The 17,932-nt window shown below is 43.6% G+C and overlaps 1 protein-coding gene across 3 annotated transcripts in view; it reads right to left on the bottom strand.

Annotated features, from left to right (window-relative positions):
• The window catches only part of Cacna2d3 (calcium voltage-gated channel auxiliary subunit alpha2delta 3), an 818,761-nt gene that overhangs the window by 437,476 nt on the left and 363,353 nt on the right, over positions 1-17,932 (bottom strand). For all 3 annotated transcript variants that reach the window (XM_055612383.1, XM_055612382.1, XM_055612381.1), the window contains exons 6-8: positions 12,353-12,484; positions 7,757-7,817; positions 7,516-7,666 (exon numbers count right to left, since the gene is read on the bottom strand). In XM_055612383.1, coding sequence (XP_055468358.1) covers positions 7,516-7,666; positions 7,757-7,817; positions 12,353-12,484 — 344 coding nt within the window. The remainder of the gene's footprint in view (positions 1-7,515; positions 7,667-7,756; positions 7,818-12,352; positions 12,485-17,932) is intronic.

Here is a 17,932-nt window from a genome sequence, read left to right on the forward strand (position 1 = left end):
TGTGTGTGTGTGTGTGTGTGTGTGTGTGTGTGTGTGTGTGTGTGTGTGTGTCAGTTTGGGTCCATGTGCATGTCTCACAGGGTGTATGTAGAGATTAGACAACAGCCTTGCATGCTGGCCCTCCTTTTTATCTAGGTTGGGATCCTGTCATTCATCTCTTCACATCCTACTCCAGCTGGCACAGGCACTGTGGGGATGCCCTGTCTTTACCATCTGTCTGTCCATAGGAGCACTGGGAAAACAGAAGTGTGCTACATATCTGGCTTCACATGGATTCTGGGGATTTGAACTCAGGTCCCCAGGCTCACAGGGCAGGCACATGTGACTGACTGAGACATACCCCCAGCCTCGTTCTTGCTTTTAGTCTTCTGTTTCTCACGTAATTTGAAAAGTTTCACAACACTCTTCCTAACACATACTTTTCGAAGGCAACTCCTATGCTTGTGGGGTCAGACATTAGACTTAGGGCAGCTGGCGCCGAGTCCTATGCTGCTAACCCTCACCCATCCCACATCCTCACACCTACTCATCTTATGGTAACCCCAAAAGTGGTCCCGTGAAGATGGAGGGAGGTGACAGATCTGAATGAATGTACTTGGCTAACACAGAGGCTAGTGGATGCTGGGGGAGGGGCCGGAGGAGGGGTTTAAAAGTGAAGAGGACCAGGGGGGTTTGTCCTCATCAGGGAGGTGCATATGGAGTAATCAGAAGCAGGCTCGCCTTCACTGAGCACACTGCACCCGCAGTAGAGGAATCCACCCCTCTGAACTCCAGCCAGCTTGTTAGTGGCATCATCCAAGCTTGCAGTTTCCTAATTTCCCCTGACTACATCAGGACTGAGCCAGGCCCAGCAATCTGGTCTGGATCACTCTGGGGCGCAGAGGTGGCCATGTGAAGAGAGGAGGGGTGCATGCCCAGCAGCTGAGTCAAGAAATCCCACCAGCCACCTAGGCTCGTCAAACTGCAAAGGACGCCCTGCACGTGGATGTGTTTCTGAAGGCCCAGCAGCTCCCCATTTGGATACCTTTCAGCTGGTACATGTTCACAGATGCTTACTGGATGCCTTGCTATTTAATTGTGCATGTGTGTATATGTGAGAAATGTACATGTGTATGTTCTTGTGGGTGTGTACGTGTGTGTACGTGTGTGTACGTGTGTGCACGTGTGTGCATGCATACAGAGGCCAGAGGTCAACATCAGGCTTCTCCCTCTTATTCTTCACCTTACTTATGTTGATGGAGTCTCTCACTGAAACTGGAGATCATTGATTGGCTGAACTGGCTGGCCAATGGATCTGCCTGTCTCTCTCCCTCCCTCGGTAGCATCGAAATTGCAGACACTTGCATGATTTGTGCCTAGGTTTCACATCCCGGGGCTCTGAAATCAGGTCTTCATGCTTGAGCAGCAAATACCCTACAGACAGAGCCACTTCCTCAACTCCAGTATTCCCTGGACTTCTGAGCTGTGACTTAATGGTGGTAGATGGACACATCAGTTTATAACAGAGGATGTGGTTACTGCTAGCCTTAGGACACAATAGTCCATAAATAATGCTTTCATTCTTACTTGGCTAAGTTGATGTCAGTATCTCAAGGAGAAAGATGCCACAATTCACCCTCCCAGGTGCAAGTTTGTCTGTGTTCTACCTTCAGCTCCTCTTATGACCGGTACTCCACCACAGAGGCATTCAGCCACCCCTCTTGCCAAGGTAGCAAGTCCTTCCTGCAGATGCTGGGAGAGTTCTCTTGGTAAGACAGGAGAGCCTAGGGAGCCAAGAGGAGGCCTAGACCAGCAAACCAGCCACATGCTGAGAGAATGTTATCGCTTTAAGAGCTTAGAGCCTGCCGCAGGGTCTCAGTCACGGTTAGCTTTCCCTTCCCATTTCCTTATTATGGCTTCATCTTCCGGATCACACCAAAAGTTCCTGGATTTGCCGCATAAACTGGGTCTCTTGGACATTGCAGCTTCACAAGCCACAGACTGGGTCAGAGAACTCTGGAGTCGCTACCCTGCCAGGGACTCACTGGGAGGATGAATGAGCATGCTCAAAGTCCGGGCGAGAAGAGACAGACCACCAAATGTGTGTGCTCAGTGTACAGGAGAGGAAGAGGGCAGGCATGGGAATGCAATGTGTGGACACAGTGATGGACGGACAGATAGACACCGGAAAAAGGGAGAGGTGGTAGACGGGGCCAGACTGCTCTTGGGAGCAGACGTCATGACCTCCTGGTTTCCTCGGAAGAACACTGTACTCACATTTGTGGGGAAAAGTGCTGCTCCACTGGGCACAAACGACCAACTAACTGCCCCAAGGCAGGAACCTGAGATTCTAGTCCACATCACCACGCTCTGAGCACTCCCAGGGACCCAAAGACTAGGAGATGAGGCCTTGCCATATCCCTCCCAGGAAGGTATCGACATAGATGTCTTCATTCTCCCATTTGCTCACTGGACATTAACTACTAGCCTGTACGTGCCAGGCACATAAACACTGGTTTAGTTTGATCATGACCATCACCACTGAGTGATTGTGAATGTTTTTTTTTTTTTTCTTTTCTTGCCTCTTAGTTGTAAATGAACATATTCACATCTCTGCTATTTTTTTTTCATGATAGAAGAGCATATCTCTCATACTAAAAGGGTCCTTCTGAGATCAAAACAGGCCACCACCATATTCCTCTATTAGACTATTAGACTATGCTTTAACATTCCTTTCTCTTGTTGAAAGACTATGTCCCTATCTCTATCAACCATCATATTAATGGCTAGGTAGCAAAAGCACATCACCAAATGTCTTCTTAGATCTTCTGCTCAGTCTCTGTAAGCATTTTCACTTCTCCTCTTCCACAGGCACAACACACTTCTCAGAATGAAGGCTACTAGGAAAGGCAAGCTTTAACCTCAATCCTTGAATGGCCAGAACACTCTTGGGGAGAATCTGAGAACAAGGATATCGCCATGTAGTAGGAATCCTATTTGTTGACATGTGCATACCACAGCCTGAGAGCTGTCCAGTGGCCAGCTTGCCTTTGGGTTCTAGAGCTTTGTGTCAGAAGCCTGACTTGGTGGAAGAGAACAATACATCTTTCAGACTTAATGAAATAGACTATTGGTTACCTAGACACTGAGATGAGGGAAGGCCCAGTAAGAGGGGAGAGACTTCCAGAAAGGTCTCCCCACATCACCCTAAAATCTGAGACTCCACATACTGTCCTGAATATAGCCAACTGGACTTGTGTGAAATGGCCTGACCATCAACACAGTCCAATTCTTCTTACCAGCACCAGCTTCCCCACATCCTCACCCATCACAATAATCCCCAGACCCAGTCAGTTCTCTCTAGAAGTGAGGCCCAGTCTCACAACCTGAACATGGTGCTTGTCTTCTCAGTAAATTCCTCCCTTCCAGACCCAGCCACTGACTACACCTAATGTCAACTCCATTTCAAATATGCATCAGTTCTTGTAAGACGTCCTCACTGAGTCTCCCACTGAGGCCTGCCTATGTCTGTCCCTGCCAGGCTCCCTCCCAGAAGGTGCTGGCCTCACAGTACCATGAGCACCTGCTCCTGGGCTTCCATACCAGATGGTCACACACAGGATCTCAGGATGGATGAGGCAGATACCAGTCTTCTACTGCAGCCCAGCTCTTATACCAAGCATACATCCGTGTTTATTAGACCAAATGATCACAATGACAGAAAAAGCAAAAAGGTAAAAGTGTAGGGAAACTTACTCAATGCAGAGCTGAGGAAAAAAAAAACAAAAAACTGAAGTATAAAATTTAAAAAAAAAAAAGAATCTTTAACCATTTCAAAAAAAACCTAAACAAACAGAATAAACAACAACAAAAAGAATAAGTAGGTATATCCTAGGGAATTTGAAGTTCTACCAACAGCCAATAATATTAAAATGTTGGCTTGCTCCTGGAAAGTAGGAAACGGATGCAAAGAAGACTCAGTTAAATATGTTTATAGTTTTGCTGCTGTATTTTTAATAAAATGACCTTTAGGATGAAAATGTAGGAAGAATGGTATGAAGCAGAGGAACCCATAACACTTTCATCAAGACAAGGCATCCCAGGATCTTCTAGCTTGCAAAATATCTTCTAAAACTGGAAACACTACTGTACAGCCCCTATGAGTATGGAAAGCAAACATCTATTCAGGCCTCTCAATACAGCATTCACTGCTTTACAAAGCAGAGCCACAGCCAGCAGAATACTGGAGAACTAGTTCTAAGAAAAAAACTGAATTAGAGTCAGAAATTTCTAGGATGAAGTAGCAAATGATTCCTCAGCACCATTCTGCATAAACTGGGCCTGCAGGAGGCCTTTAAATTGATTTCACAATACCCGCCCCGCTAATGCGTTGTTCGCATAACACCTGGCTTAGGCTTCTGTAAAATCATTTCTCAGCTTCTAGCATGGAATTAGTACACTCATTTTTATGATAATGTCGTTCACTTAATGCATGGCTTCCAGAATGACTTCAAAGTGAATGAGAAAAATTATATGGTTTTCCTTGTCATAATTTAATATCAAATTTTAACTCCAACTGCAGGAAACCCCTCCATTTCACCTCTTTTTTATAATTCCATCAGTTAATTCATTAGCTCTAGATACATTTTTCAATACCCTGCCCCTCAAAGATAAAACAATGTTTATTTATCCTTTCATGATTATTCTCTGAAAAGACCCAGATCAAGAGATTTTTCAATATAACACATAAGATACACTTGACAATGAACTTAATAAAATATAAAGCTGATCAAATGGCCATGAAACACCTTTCCTACGATTTGAATATCCCCCCTGCCTTCCTACATTATGACACTGAAAAGCAAGGGCGACGATAAATTAGATTTGCCTGAATAAAACCCTACAGTGTATGAGGGCTTCTAACGCTGGAAATGAGGCCTGTATTCTTGACTCTCTCTCTTTCACATGCCTCCTCAAACATCCACCTGGCAAGCAAAGGAATGCTGGCCATACAGCAAAGGTCGCTAAGGAAATGTCCTCTCTGGCAGCAAGATTCTGCAAGAATAACACCCTCACGCATGCAGAGCAATCTGTGTAGAGGTGCAAACACCTCCCTGTAGGCACCTGCAAACACTAGTTCTCGGGACGCCCTCAAGCAAGTGACCATTTTAAATGATATATACATGTCATATACATATGATATACATATATATCAACTATATATTAGTATACAGTTGTGTATATAATATATAATATAAAAATACACAAAATATATATTATGTACAGCTGATATATCAAGTTGATATATATATATACATTTATTTAAAAAAGATAGTAGAGATAAATACTAGGTATTCTCTAGACTATGATCTTGTTTATGGAAAAATGTATGGGCTTAGGTCAGAAGGATAGCTTGGTGGGTAAAGGCACTTGCTGCCAAGTCTCCAGACTTGAGTTTAATATCTAGGACCCATGTAACAGACGAAGAGAACAGACTCCGGAAAGTTGTCCTCCAACATCCGAAAGTAACACATAGTAAAATGTAGCATAATTTTTAAGTATGTGGATGCATATATAGAGAAAAAACTGAAATAATTTTATCAGATGGAAGAATGAAAAAAACTGAATTGTCCTAAAGATTTACAAGTTTTAGTCATTCAAAAGCAATCATCATAGAAAGCGACTGTTAATTCATTGCCTTCCAATGTAAATTTGCTACTTTAGCTGACCCATTCACTTACACATTAGTGGAATGGAGATCCTGATTCTACCGTAAAGGGTTCAAGCAAAAATATTCAGAGTTGCCAGACACCATGATAACCCCTAGACAGTCTTAATTCATGCTGAAACCTAATGATGATCAACGCAACCTCCGATGGGCTTTATTGCATAAGGGATTGGTTCAGGGTAAAGAAAAATATTTTCTCCAACTATTCCATAATAGCTGGCTGTCTCTGTTTAATTATCTTAATCCCCCTGTCCTCATTATTGCATTGACACTGTATATCTTAATGAACTTACATAGATTATTTCAAGTGATTGGTCTTGTTAACTGAACAATAAATTCTGACAGATAAAGGATGTAGGATGTAATTAGTTAGCTCCTCTTCTATAAATTTCTGATACTTCTGTGAGACATAATTAAAGATTAATAGGAAAGATAGTCTCAAATTTGCTGCTTCTTATCTGTAAATGCTCCAGGATATGTGAGAATCCGACCACTTACATCATCACATGGAGGCTGGCAACTAGGGAAGATCCTGACTAGAAAGCCAATGCAGTCTTCATCTGAGAGCCTCACTGCAAAGGCCTAGGCCCTGAACTCAATGTCTTCGTGGTCAGATGGTCCAGGGGACCAGCTGCATCTTCTCCATGTCTGCACAAGGGAGCTCAAGGCATGACAAAGCAAGGCCTGAGGCTTCACTGTGCTCCTTCTCCTGACTGCCAGCTTGAGACAGTGACTTACGCTGAGACAGGCCTGTGCCTTCACACCATGTGAGCTGCAGTGAGCTGCTGAGGATCGGTAGCTGTGGGCTGCACACAGTGGGTACTCTAGACAGTAGCTACTATTTTTCATTCCACAGATATTTAAACTCCTGCTGTTTGTCAGGCCTTGTCCTAGGGACTGGGCACATGTCTAAAATAGCCTCTGCACTCCAGGAAGATAATGGTCTCTTTGTTTTCCAATTGCTCTTCAGAGCTTTAAAATCTTATTGGACTTCCTTATTTGGCAGATGTACATGTGTGTGCCTGAGTGTGTGCCCATGTATGCGCACATGTGTGTGTATGAGTGGGCACATATTGCACCTGTGCCATGGCAAAGAAAAGGTAGCGTTAATTTATGAGTCCTGGAGACTCGCTAGCATTGCCAGGTTTGGTAGCAAACATCTTTACTCACGTAACATCTTGCTTGGCTTTTAGAAAACAGCAACTGTTGGTTTCTCTGCTCTGTGGTTATGTCTTTCAGTCTGGAGGTCTCATCAGAAACATGTGGGAAGAGTACCCAAGCAATGCCCTTACCACTTAAACTCCTGCCCCTTAACCTAGAGAACATAGGCTGCTGTTCTGTCTCTGCAGACGGCTGCTCTAGCACAGGACCCTGACCATACACTCATACACAGTGCTCCACAGTGTGCACAGGTGTGCATCTCCATGTGTACATTTGGGACATGCAGTAGTAGTAGGTAGCAGGTAGCAGGACAGTGGAGACTGTGTGGCGGGGAGCACAGAACCTGGGCATTGGAGTTTGGACAGTGCTCTGGTGGTGACGGAGCTCTGTTATGTGTGACTTCTTTAGAGTGTATGGGACAAGTTTATTCCCCAACATCCCCAAAAAGGCTGTTTGCTGACCTCAAAGAAAGCAATGCATCAAAACATTCCCAGCCCCTGGAAGATCCATCCTCTACTGGCCCCAAGTCAGTGATTAGCATGTGAACATAGCTAACCTTTATCCTCTGGTCCCCAGACCCTGCACATCCAACAGCAACTACAAAAAGACCCAAAGTGCAAAGAAAGCACAGAGCAGGCAACACTCACCGTGATGATGTTGAAGAAGTCATCATCACCCAGAGTGTCCAGAATCGAGGAGACTGTTTGCTTGGCGATGGTCAGGCGGAGTCCTTTCATGCTGCCGCTGACGTCCACTAAAATGACGACATCTTTTGGAGAAGTCGCTGCCTGGATGTACCTAAGTAGAAGGAAAATTAAATAAACATGAATTGTGGCCTCTCTTCAAGCTTTCTCTCAAAACTGACTAAGAGATTTGAGCTCTGCCTACCATTTTCTGTTCCTGCAGTCAAAGGCAATGACTCCATTCTCATCTGGTTCCCATTTAATCCCTAGAAGAAAAATGGGGTTATGAGAAACCTTGAGACTTCAAATGGCTATTTGTAGTACTTCAAGGCTGCTCTGTTTTGCTGACCAAATAGATGGGGTGAAACATCACAACCCAGGAGCTCCGCACTAGCTGTTCATCCATCTCTGGAAAGCGCCCTCAGGTGGTAGACCCATAGCAAACAGGGCCGTAGCCTACTCACTTCAGAAAGCTGTGGTAAAACAGGGAGCCCTAGCAAGATCCTGTCCATGGAGAGAGACCGTGGTGACTGCAGCCCTTTCACAGCTGTGAATAAAGACAGCCAAAACCATTTCTCATAGCCCAGTAAGGTGCTGAAGCTGCTGGCATCATTCAAAGGTCTCTAGGCAGTGTCTGGCCCCATCCACAGACCCTAATGAGGTCATGTCTACAGCACAGGCTGGGGAGAAACCACGTGATCTGATAGTCCCAATTCAGAGTTGCTTCTCCCCCCTGCTCCTGTTTTAAACCTCAGAGATTTGGCCTGCATTTCCATGCTGAAATGAAATGCCTCTAATTATTTAGCAAAATAAATCCAGGCCTTTTGAATCTAAGTCTTGAAGCCAAAGGGATTTTCCCATATATAAATCAATCAAGCAACCTTTGAGTCATGGTTTGAAAACCAGCAAAGATGCCACCAGCAAGGGTGGCATTCCCCATGTAAATATTATTTTAAGAATAGTGTTTTGTTTCAGGGCCAATAAGATGACTCAGCAGGTAGAGGCACTTAACGCAAAGCTTGACAAAGTAAGTTCAATCCCTAAAACCCATATGATGGCAGGAGACAACCACCTCCCTCAAGCTGCCCTCTGACTTACATACACACACACTGTGACATGTGCACACATACAGTCATACTTAACCTCATACACACACACACACACACACACACACACACACACACAATAACTAAAGAATGTATTGATTTTTATTCATTTAGAAATAAAAGGAATTATTGGTTTAAAACAAGTCAGGGCACCATTATTCTTGGTCGGCTACTCATGGATAGAGGACTTCAAACAGATTGTGAAGAAGGAAAAAGGATGATTTTCATGGGTGAAATTCCTGATTTTAGGTGCTCACTGACAGCTTCATTTTCAACTCACAATGGCCAGCATTCCTGATCATGTCAGGGTAATAACAGGCTGGGTCAAGAGAACATCCCCAAACTACTGCACAGATAGCCAGGAGATGGTACTCTGCACCCCATAGTGATACTGTGTTCTGCCCTCCTTGCACCTATGCTTCCGCCTGCACTGGGGCAAACTTTAAAGGCCTCCACTCCAGGAATTAGAAAGCAGAACGATAAGAAAGGGCCCAGTAAAAGTCATTGAGTATAAGGATGAAACAACCCATAAGACAGTGCACAATAAGAAGCCATATGTGATTTACTCCTGACAAGCCGAGCATAGTTAGGATGGCACCATATCTACAAACACTGTGGGTCATCCACTGTCACTCTCTGGTTCTCTCAGTCTTCTTCCCATGGCATCTTTACTGCTGTGCACTCTCCCAAAACTTCTAAGAAGAGATTAGAAGTGGAGTTAAAATGAGGCAGCTCAGTCATTGTGTGGATTCCCTAGTAAGGGGAGCAGGAGCACTCTTTGACATAAACTCTGTTGCCTGCTCTTTTATCATTTCCCCCTGGAGGTGACCTAGCCAGCCCACAGAAGAAGAGGATTCAGACAGTCTTGATGTGACCTGATAAGCTAGGGTCAGATAGTAGGGGAGAAGGACCTCCCCTACCAATGAACTAGAAGAGAGGGATAGTGGGAGGAGAGGGAAGGAGAGTGGGACTGGGAGGAGATGAGGGAGGGGGCTGCCACAGAGATGATACAAAATGAATAAATTGTAAAGAAGAAGAAGAGGAGGAGGAGGAGGAGGAAGAAGAAGAGAACACTGCATTGCATATGGGCTTGTGACTCTCCAAATTTGCACAGGCACTGTTGACATTGGTACCTTTCCACACGTCCCTATCAGATTAGTCTGCTGGGGGAACTAGCAGAACAAAGGTAGACATGAAGATGATGTCCACATGCTGGTCAACTTGACATGAACTGGAATCACTCAAGAAGGAGTCTTAATGGAAGGAATGCACACAGACACTAAAAAGAAATCACAAGTGCCCACATGCCCAGTGCCTCAGGTAATAGGTAAAAGGTAAAAGGTTCACCAGACATGAGATGATGGTGCATTACTTTACCAGGGTGCTGTAACTGAGTACTACCTGAGAGGTGGCTTAACAGTCATGTGTTCCAGTCATGCACTGTCTTGAAGCCAAAGGGATTTTCCCATATATAAATCAATCAAGCAACCTTTGAGTCATGGTTTGAAAACCAGCAAAGATGCCACCAGCAAGAGTGGCATTCCCCATGTAAATATTATTTTAAGAATAATATTTACTTTTATCCAAACTGTGGCAGCATAAGCTCTCTACACCCTGTGGTCCTCACCCCTGAGGTCCTCACTGAAATATCCTGTGAGGTAGAAACCAGTATTCCTCACTTGCCAGAGAAACAGAGATATTGCCAAGTGCTGGAGCCACCAGTTCTCCAAAACAGTATATTCAACTTGAAGTTCATGAGCATATGCACAATTTCTTGCTGAAGCTTGGTATCACTGGTCTCTGTCACTTGCAACCAAAATTCCTAATAAAGGTGTATTCCACAGAGGGAGCGTCTCAAAGGCAGACTGGGGAACTTGACCTTTGTAACCTAATTCTCCCTCTGCTTTGCAAATTCTCTCTCAGGGCTTCGGATAAATCTAGGACTCTGGAAATACCTGTGATAAGCAAGGAGAGCTGATCCTGCCTAAGGTCAGACACATTTGTACCAATTTGTGCTGTTACCACACTGTGAAAATGAACAGAAGCACCCTAAGATGAAAAACAGCACAGTGAAAATACCTACATCAAGCTTCCTTTCAATGTTATAGCCAGGAACCAAGAGATGAGCTCTGTCTAAAACTGATTCCAGAGTCAAGTGGTCATGTGACATCATTCAGGGCAACTAAATACCTTCCAAAGACTGTACCCATGTATTTACTGATACAGAAAAGATATACCTCCTATGGACTCAAAATCCTGCCGAATATCATAAAAGAACTGCAAGCATTCTGACTAAACCGATCTAACAAAAGCCTCATCTATAAATAAGCCTCCCAATTAAATGAGCCCTTTATGGTGATTCCCTTTGTTTTCCAATGTCCTTGCAACTATACTTTAAGGACTTCTTGCTGGTGGAGACAACTGATGATGTGTGGCTTCTGCTTATCTTTTCCACACTCATTCCAAAGCCTCCTTGGTCAGATGGCCAGCTATCCAGTTGGCTGCTAGGCAGGCTTCCTTGCCCTACCTGCTCCAGCCTTAACACTGTGCATCAAAGGTGCTCTGCTGAGCACATCAAGGCAGACTGCAATTTGGTGACACTGAAGCTTTAATGGTCCACTGTTTTTGTTATAACATTGTCTGTAATAGGATGCTTATTGCTTAAACGGCTGTGAGCTCTGTGAGGAAGCGTGTGTGCCCTGCTGAACAGGGCCTTTGGGAACCACGGAATAATCTGGGGAGACAGATGCCCTGGTAGGCAAGTCTCAGGCCACAGATGCTGTGCACAGGGCAAACAGCTCCTCCAGGCGCAGAATGATGATGTCTGTGCTGCAACATCGAAAGACATCAGGTGCCTAGTCTTACTTAATTAAAACATAAAAGCCTCCACTTAATTGCTCCAAGACTGTGCAGTTCCCCCTGCCACTCCCCCATCCCCCGCCTTTTAGGTTGAGCTTGTTAATTCCTACTGCTGTGATGCTGGAACAATTGCAGCCTCAAGTCCTGTTTTCACAACTTGTAAGCAAAATTAAAACTTTCCTTTTTAATTAAAATTTAAACCAAGCTCGAATTAAAACACTACTGCAAAGTAGAGGGCCAGGAAGTCCCCAGAAGGAACAGCTGTTCCGGGAGCATGACGGACAAATGCTGGGAGCATGCTGACCTGGGAGAGTAGATGGGCCCTCTCTAAAGAGGTGCCACCATCTGCCATGGTTTGGCTGTTTCAACCTCCGCCTCCAAGGTTAGCCTTGTCTAGAGTCAGGGAACCCAAGCTCACATTCTATATTACTTATACCTTTTAGTCAGAATTTAATTTTACCCCATAGGACTTGATCTATTAATCCCGAAAATAATGATCATAATAGTAACAACGGTGGAAGTAATAATAAGAAAACCAAACTCTTGTCTGAGAAGATTAAATGTGGTACATCTCAGAGCCCAGTTCTTTTCTTTGATTGGTTGTTCTATAAATTAACATAATGAGAAAGATGCTGAAGTCACACGGCTTCTGTTATCAATACGGTGCGTGTGTGCATGCGTGTATGTTTGCATGTACATGTACTTTTTGCTCCTATTCTTTATACAGCCAATCTTTTATTTTCTTCTATAAGAAAGGAGAAAACTATTTAATCACAAATCTGAAGGGGAACACACATCATTCATGGAAGCCAGGTTGTCAACTTAGGCACACTCACCTGGGTACTGTCTGAAAAAGCCCTTTGCACTTCCAAAGTACTGCCATATGAGGGATGGGTCCCGGTCAAAGTTATCTACAAAGACTTTGTTTAGGGATTCAGACCAATAAACTCCATTGACAATTGCAGGATCTGAAAACAAAAAGAACAGAGCAACATTAGGAAGCAGAGAGAGCTAGATCACAAGTACCACACATCAGGACTCACTCACCCAGGTAGTCATCACTGCAGATCCTGAAATGCTGAGACCCAGACATTCCAAACACTTGGGATGGTGCTCCTGTCCATCTCTATGAGTCACTCAGGAGCCTCTGCTATGATCCCTTACTCAAACTGCACATCCTTTCAATAATCATTCTTAATTTGAGAGAGAACATGGTTCTTAAAAGAGCAGATGTGCTTTTAGCCTCAGATTCCTCATTTTTAGAACATTCAAAAGTAAGAATGTGTTTTCTCTCACTGTAGTCACCTCAGCCAACACAGCTCTACTCCAATTGGGATTCCACCATAAACTCTCCCCTTCCTCTAAGTGGAGTGTGAGGCCTGTAAGGGAAGAAGTCACCTCTTGCCATTCATCTTCTGACCTATAGATGCTCATATGGCTGGAAGAAAAGATGGAGTGACAAATGGGTGGATGGATGGGTTGATAGGTAGATGGGCAGACAAATGATGGAGAAAACAAAGGTTGTTCTTCAGAAACCACATGATCTGAGCACTGTGGTACCTGCAAAACTTAGGAAAAAGAAGCAAGAAGTCAGCCTGGATTACTCAACTAGTCTGAGCTCCATAGTGAGACTCTTCCTAAAAATTGTTTTTCTGTCCTGTAGTTCTATATATATATATATAATCTCTTTTCCCTCTTCTTGAAATTCCAAAGATATCTTTTTGTGTTTCTTCACATATTTAAAAGGTGAGAGCAAAGAAAGAAAAATAGAAATACAGAAAGTCTCACCTATTGGCCAAGAAGGTGGATCACAGAGAGTGCTCTGTGATTATCCTTTTTTTCTTTATTCCCTTTACCCATGAAGACAATGCAACTGGCCACAACTGGTCCTAAAGCTTTTAAGCCCTGATATGAAAAGGTGAACATAGCAATGTAATTAACATAAAGAAAAAGAAAAGGAGGAGAGCTGATTCCTGTTCCCTTCCCATGGGAAAACATGGCACTTACTCTCTCCTATCCCTTACAATAGCCCTCTAGCAGGGACTCCTGCAACACTGAACCACACAGGCTGGAACTGTGGCAAGAACGGAGGCCTTCTCCACAACTGCATCAACTACTGAGAAGCAATCCTTTAGCCATGCTTTCTTCAGGTGCAAAATAGTGATAATAAGGCCCACACTAGAGGCCCATTTAAAAAGATCAACACATCTACCTAATGGCAGAAAGGCCCAGCAGAGCTGTCCCACTGACCCAAATTTCAGACCCCACTCCACAGTCTCCTGTGGAATTCTGAGTCACAGCAATTCCTCAGGGGCATGCTCATTCCAAAGACTTCTTATACTTCACAGATGCGAGGGAATGAGGACAGATTTGGTCAGCCTGGCCTCAAGTTGCTCAGCATACCAATGAGAAAAATCATAAAAATACTAATAATGAACCACACTGACAAGGAAACTCATTATTGGCCCAGGAAACATGTGATGTTTACATTTAATTTCCGACTTGGCACACTAGAGTATCCTGGAAAGACTGTCAGTGGAGTACAGTCCAGTTCAATTTGGCCTATGGGTATGTCTGTGAGGGACTGTCTTGATTGAATTTATTGATATGGAAAGGCCCAGGCCACAGTGGGTGAAGCCATCCCCTGGGTTTGAGTCCTATGCTGTTTAAGAGTAAAGAAAGTGAGCTAAATAATAGGCTTGCATGGATTCATTTTCTCTCTCTGCTTGTGACTGTATTACAGCTGGCTGCTTCAAGTTCCTGGCACCTTGACCATGAACTGTTGCATAGAATTATGAGCTGAAATAAACCCTTTCTCCCCTGCATTGTTTTTATTTTTATTTTTTCTTTCTTTTTTATTTTTAAATTTATTATAATTTATTCACATTGTATTCTAGTTGTAGCCCCCTCCCTCATCTCCTCATAATCCCACCCACTCTCCCTCTTCTCCTCCCATGACCCTGCCCTGGTCCACTGATAGAGGAGGTCCTTCCTCCCCTTCCATCTGACCCTAGCCTATCAGGTCTCATCAGGACAGACTGGCTGTATAGTTTTCCTCTGTAGCCTGGTAAGGCTGTCCCCACCAGGGGAAGGTGAACAAAGAGCTAGAGTTCATGTCAGAGACAGCCCCTGCTCCCATTACTAGACAACCCACTTGGAGGCTGAGCTGCCATGGGCTACATCTGTGCAGGGGTTCTAGGTTATCTCCGTGAATGGTCTTTGGTTAGAGTATCAGTTTCAGAAAAGACTCCTGGGCCCCAATATTTTGGTTCTGTTGCTCTCCTTGTGGAGCTCCTGTCCCCTCCAGGTCTTTCTATCTCCCCCTTCTTTCATAAGATTCCCTGTACTCTGCCCAAAGTTTGGCTATGAGTCTCAGCCTCTGCTTTAATACTCTGCTGGGTAGTCTTTCATAGGCCCTCTGTAATAAGCTCCTGTCCTGTTCCCTGTTTTCTCCCTCTTCTGATGTCTATCCCATTTGCCTTTCTGAATGAAGATTGAGCATCTTATCCAGGGTCCTCCTTCTTGCTTAGCTTCTTCAAGTGTACAGATTTTAGTATGATTATTCTATATTATATGTCTAATATCCACTTATGAGTATATACCACGTGTGTCTTTCTGCTTCTGGGATACCTCACTCATGATGATCTTTTTTAGTTCCCACCATTTGCCTGCAATTTTCATGATTTCCAGGTTGTTTCCATATTCTGGCTATTATGAATAATCTGCTACAAACATGTTGAGCAAATGCCCTTGTTGTATACTTGAGCATATTTTGGATATATGCCTAGGAGTCGTATAGCTGGATCTTGAGGTAGCACTATTCCTAATAGTCTAAGAACAGGGTATCTATCACAGCCACAAGAGATGAAACTAGAAGAGCACTCTCCCTCTCTTCCATGCCTAACTATACTGCCAGCTGCCTATGCCTCCTCAGCTGGCCACTCTTAATTTGTTTCCTAGACAGTCTGTAATTGGAAACTGACAAGCTAGTATGCCTGGGTCTTGCCTGGCTGTCCCTCCTCCACCTTGCTGTACTCTTTCAGATCACATAGGCCACTGGGACTCTGACTTTCATCTCAAAAAAATGTACTGTAACTCCTGTAACTATAATCAACCACATCATAACCTGGGAGTGTGAGCATGACCGATTCAATCTCATACCATAGAATACTTGTGAGAAAGACTTTATCTTTGCAATACTGGAGAGAGAACAGAACCATTTATTATCACTACCCAAGCTTGATAGTAATTACTGTGACTCACTCCTGGCAGCAAAAGCTACTTACAAACATGCAAATACAATAATGACTCCAAAAAAAATCCATGGCTTTCACTTCCTTTAATTATATCAGAATCATATAAAACCTTACCACAGTCAGAGGCAAAAATTCTATTTTACTAGCTCATTGTCTCAACATTTTGCAGAACCCAGTGGTTTTCAGTTGGACAGTGTTTGCTTTGGGACTGGTTCAGTTGCATCATTATGACTCCTTTGTGGACCAAAGAGAGCTGCCCATCCTTCCAGGTGGTCCTAGAATTCCAGGATTTCCACCACGGAGTGGTGAGCACTGCCAGAGATGTAAGGCATCCTCCTGCTCTGAAGACCACTCTAACTAACCTATTTTAACACTAAATCTTGCTCTGAAGTTGTGATTCTTTAAGAAAAGAGAGAGTTGACTTTCCAAGGGCACAATAAAGGAGAAGTGGAAAATATGACCTGCTTGAAATAGGGGCTGGATTACACATATTTGCGTGAGATAACACTTTCCTTGGCATGTAAAATCACCACAATGAATGTATTGGTTCCAGAGGATCCTTAAGCAAGCAATTTTAGGAGACGAGAAAGCCTGGAAGAGCTGCCTAGTATTACAGTCAGTAAAGAGACAAACATGGATTCAAAATTTGCACAAGGGACTTCAATATCCAAGCCAGAACACATGCATGATTGAAGACGGTTTCCCAGTATCAGTGACCTACAGCAGAAGTGAAGTAACTCAAGAGTTTATCAAGGCTTCCCATCTACCCTTCCTCAGGTTCTCAGCCCCTTCCAGAAGCCAGTAAGGAAGAGGTAGCTATCACTCCGAGGTTGGATCAGTATACTGTCTTTTGGTCATTTCTGAAATTCTCAGCATCCTCCCATGCAACAAGCTAAACTTTTCCTTGTTTGTGTATTATTTCAAAAATTTGTCTACAGTCCCCTTTGCCTCATTTAGGACAGTTTACAACTTTTCCTCTAATCTCTATAGGGGTCTTATTCACCATACCCACTACCCACTCTAAGGAGTAACTCTAACAACAGAAATTCATTCTTTTATGATTCTGGAAGCCAGAATTCCAAAGCCAATGTGTGACAGGGCTGATTTCCTCAGAAGCCCATGAGGATAGGGTCTTTCCTGTGCCATGCCATTCTCCTAACCTCCTTGTGCTTTGTTTGCAATAATTCTGCATCCCTTGGCTTCAAGACTCAGCATGACACATGTTGTCTCTTTACATGGGCCAGCCTTCTGAGTCTCTCCAGCAGACACCCTCCTCATTTCCTCATAAGGACACAAGTAGGCATCAAATCCAGACTTATATCCTGAAATGTCACACATGCAGGTATGAGAGGTTAGGGCTCAGAAGGTTTAGAGGCCTCTACTCCACACAATATACGTGCTCTGAATTATTCTTTACAATATTTTTCTATTTCATGGTTTGAATATATCTTTTATATGTTAGGACTTTTTGTTTCCATGTATTTATGTACACCAATATGTACCTGATACCCAAGGAAGACAGAAAAGGATATTGGGTCCCCGAGAACTGGAGTTACAGATGGTTGTGGGACACCATGTGTGTTTTGTGATTGAACCTGGGTCTTCTGGAAAAGCAGCCAATATTCTTAAGCCTGGAGGAATCTATCCAGACCCTGTATGTATTATTTTTAAGACCTGAGTTTATTAAGAACAGGACTTTTTGTAGGGAAGGACCTTTAAGGACCTTTCCTTCTGCAGCAACAATTCTAACTTTCGTGTCAGATTATATGTGTATATTATTGTTAGTGAGTCCTGCCTGTATTGCACTAAAATGCAATTTTTAAATGTATTTTTTGAAATCTATCTGTGTATGTGTGTGGGGGTACATGTTGATATGCTCATGGATCAGCATTTATGTGTTCCTGTACACATGCATGTGGGAGCGTGTTTCTCTTGATCAATCACTCTTTACCTTTTACACAGAGACAGCATATTTCAAGTGAACCAGTGCTCACCAACTTGTCTAGCTCCACTGGCCAGCTTCTTCTGAGAATCCGGTCCCAGCACTGGAATTATAGGCAGGCCATCAAGCCTACTAAGCATTTACCTGGACACAGAGAATCTGAACTCTAGTCTTGTACAGGAAGTACTTTACCTATTGAACCATCTCCTCAGCCCCGA

The sequence above is a fragment of the Psammomys obesus genome, unplaced genomic scaffold (assembly GCF_907164565.1).
Source record: "Psammomys obesus unplaced genomic scaffold, mPsaObe1.curated_primary_1811, whole genome shotgun sequence".
NCBI classification, from domain to species: Eukaryota; Metazoa; Chordata; class Mammalia; order Rodentia; family Muridae; genus Psammomys; species Psammomys obesus.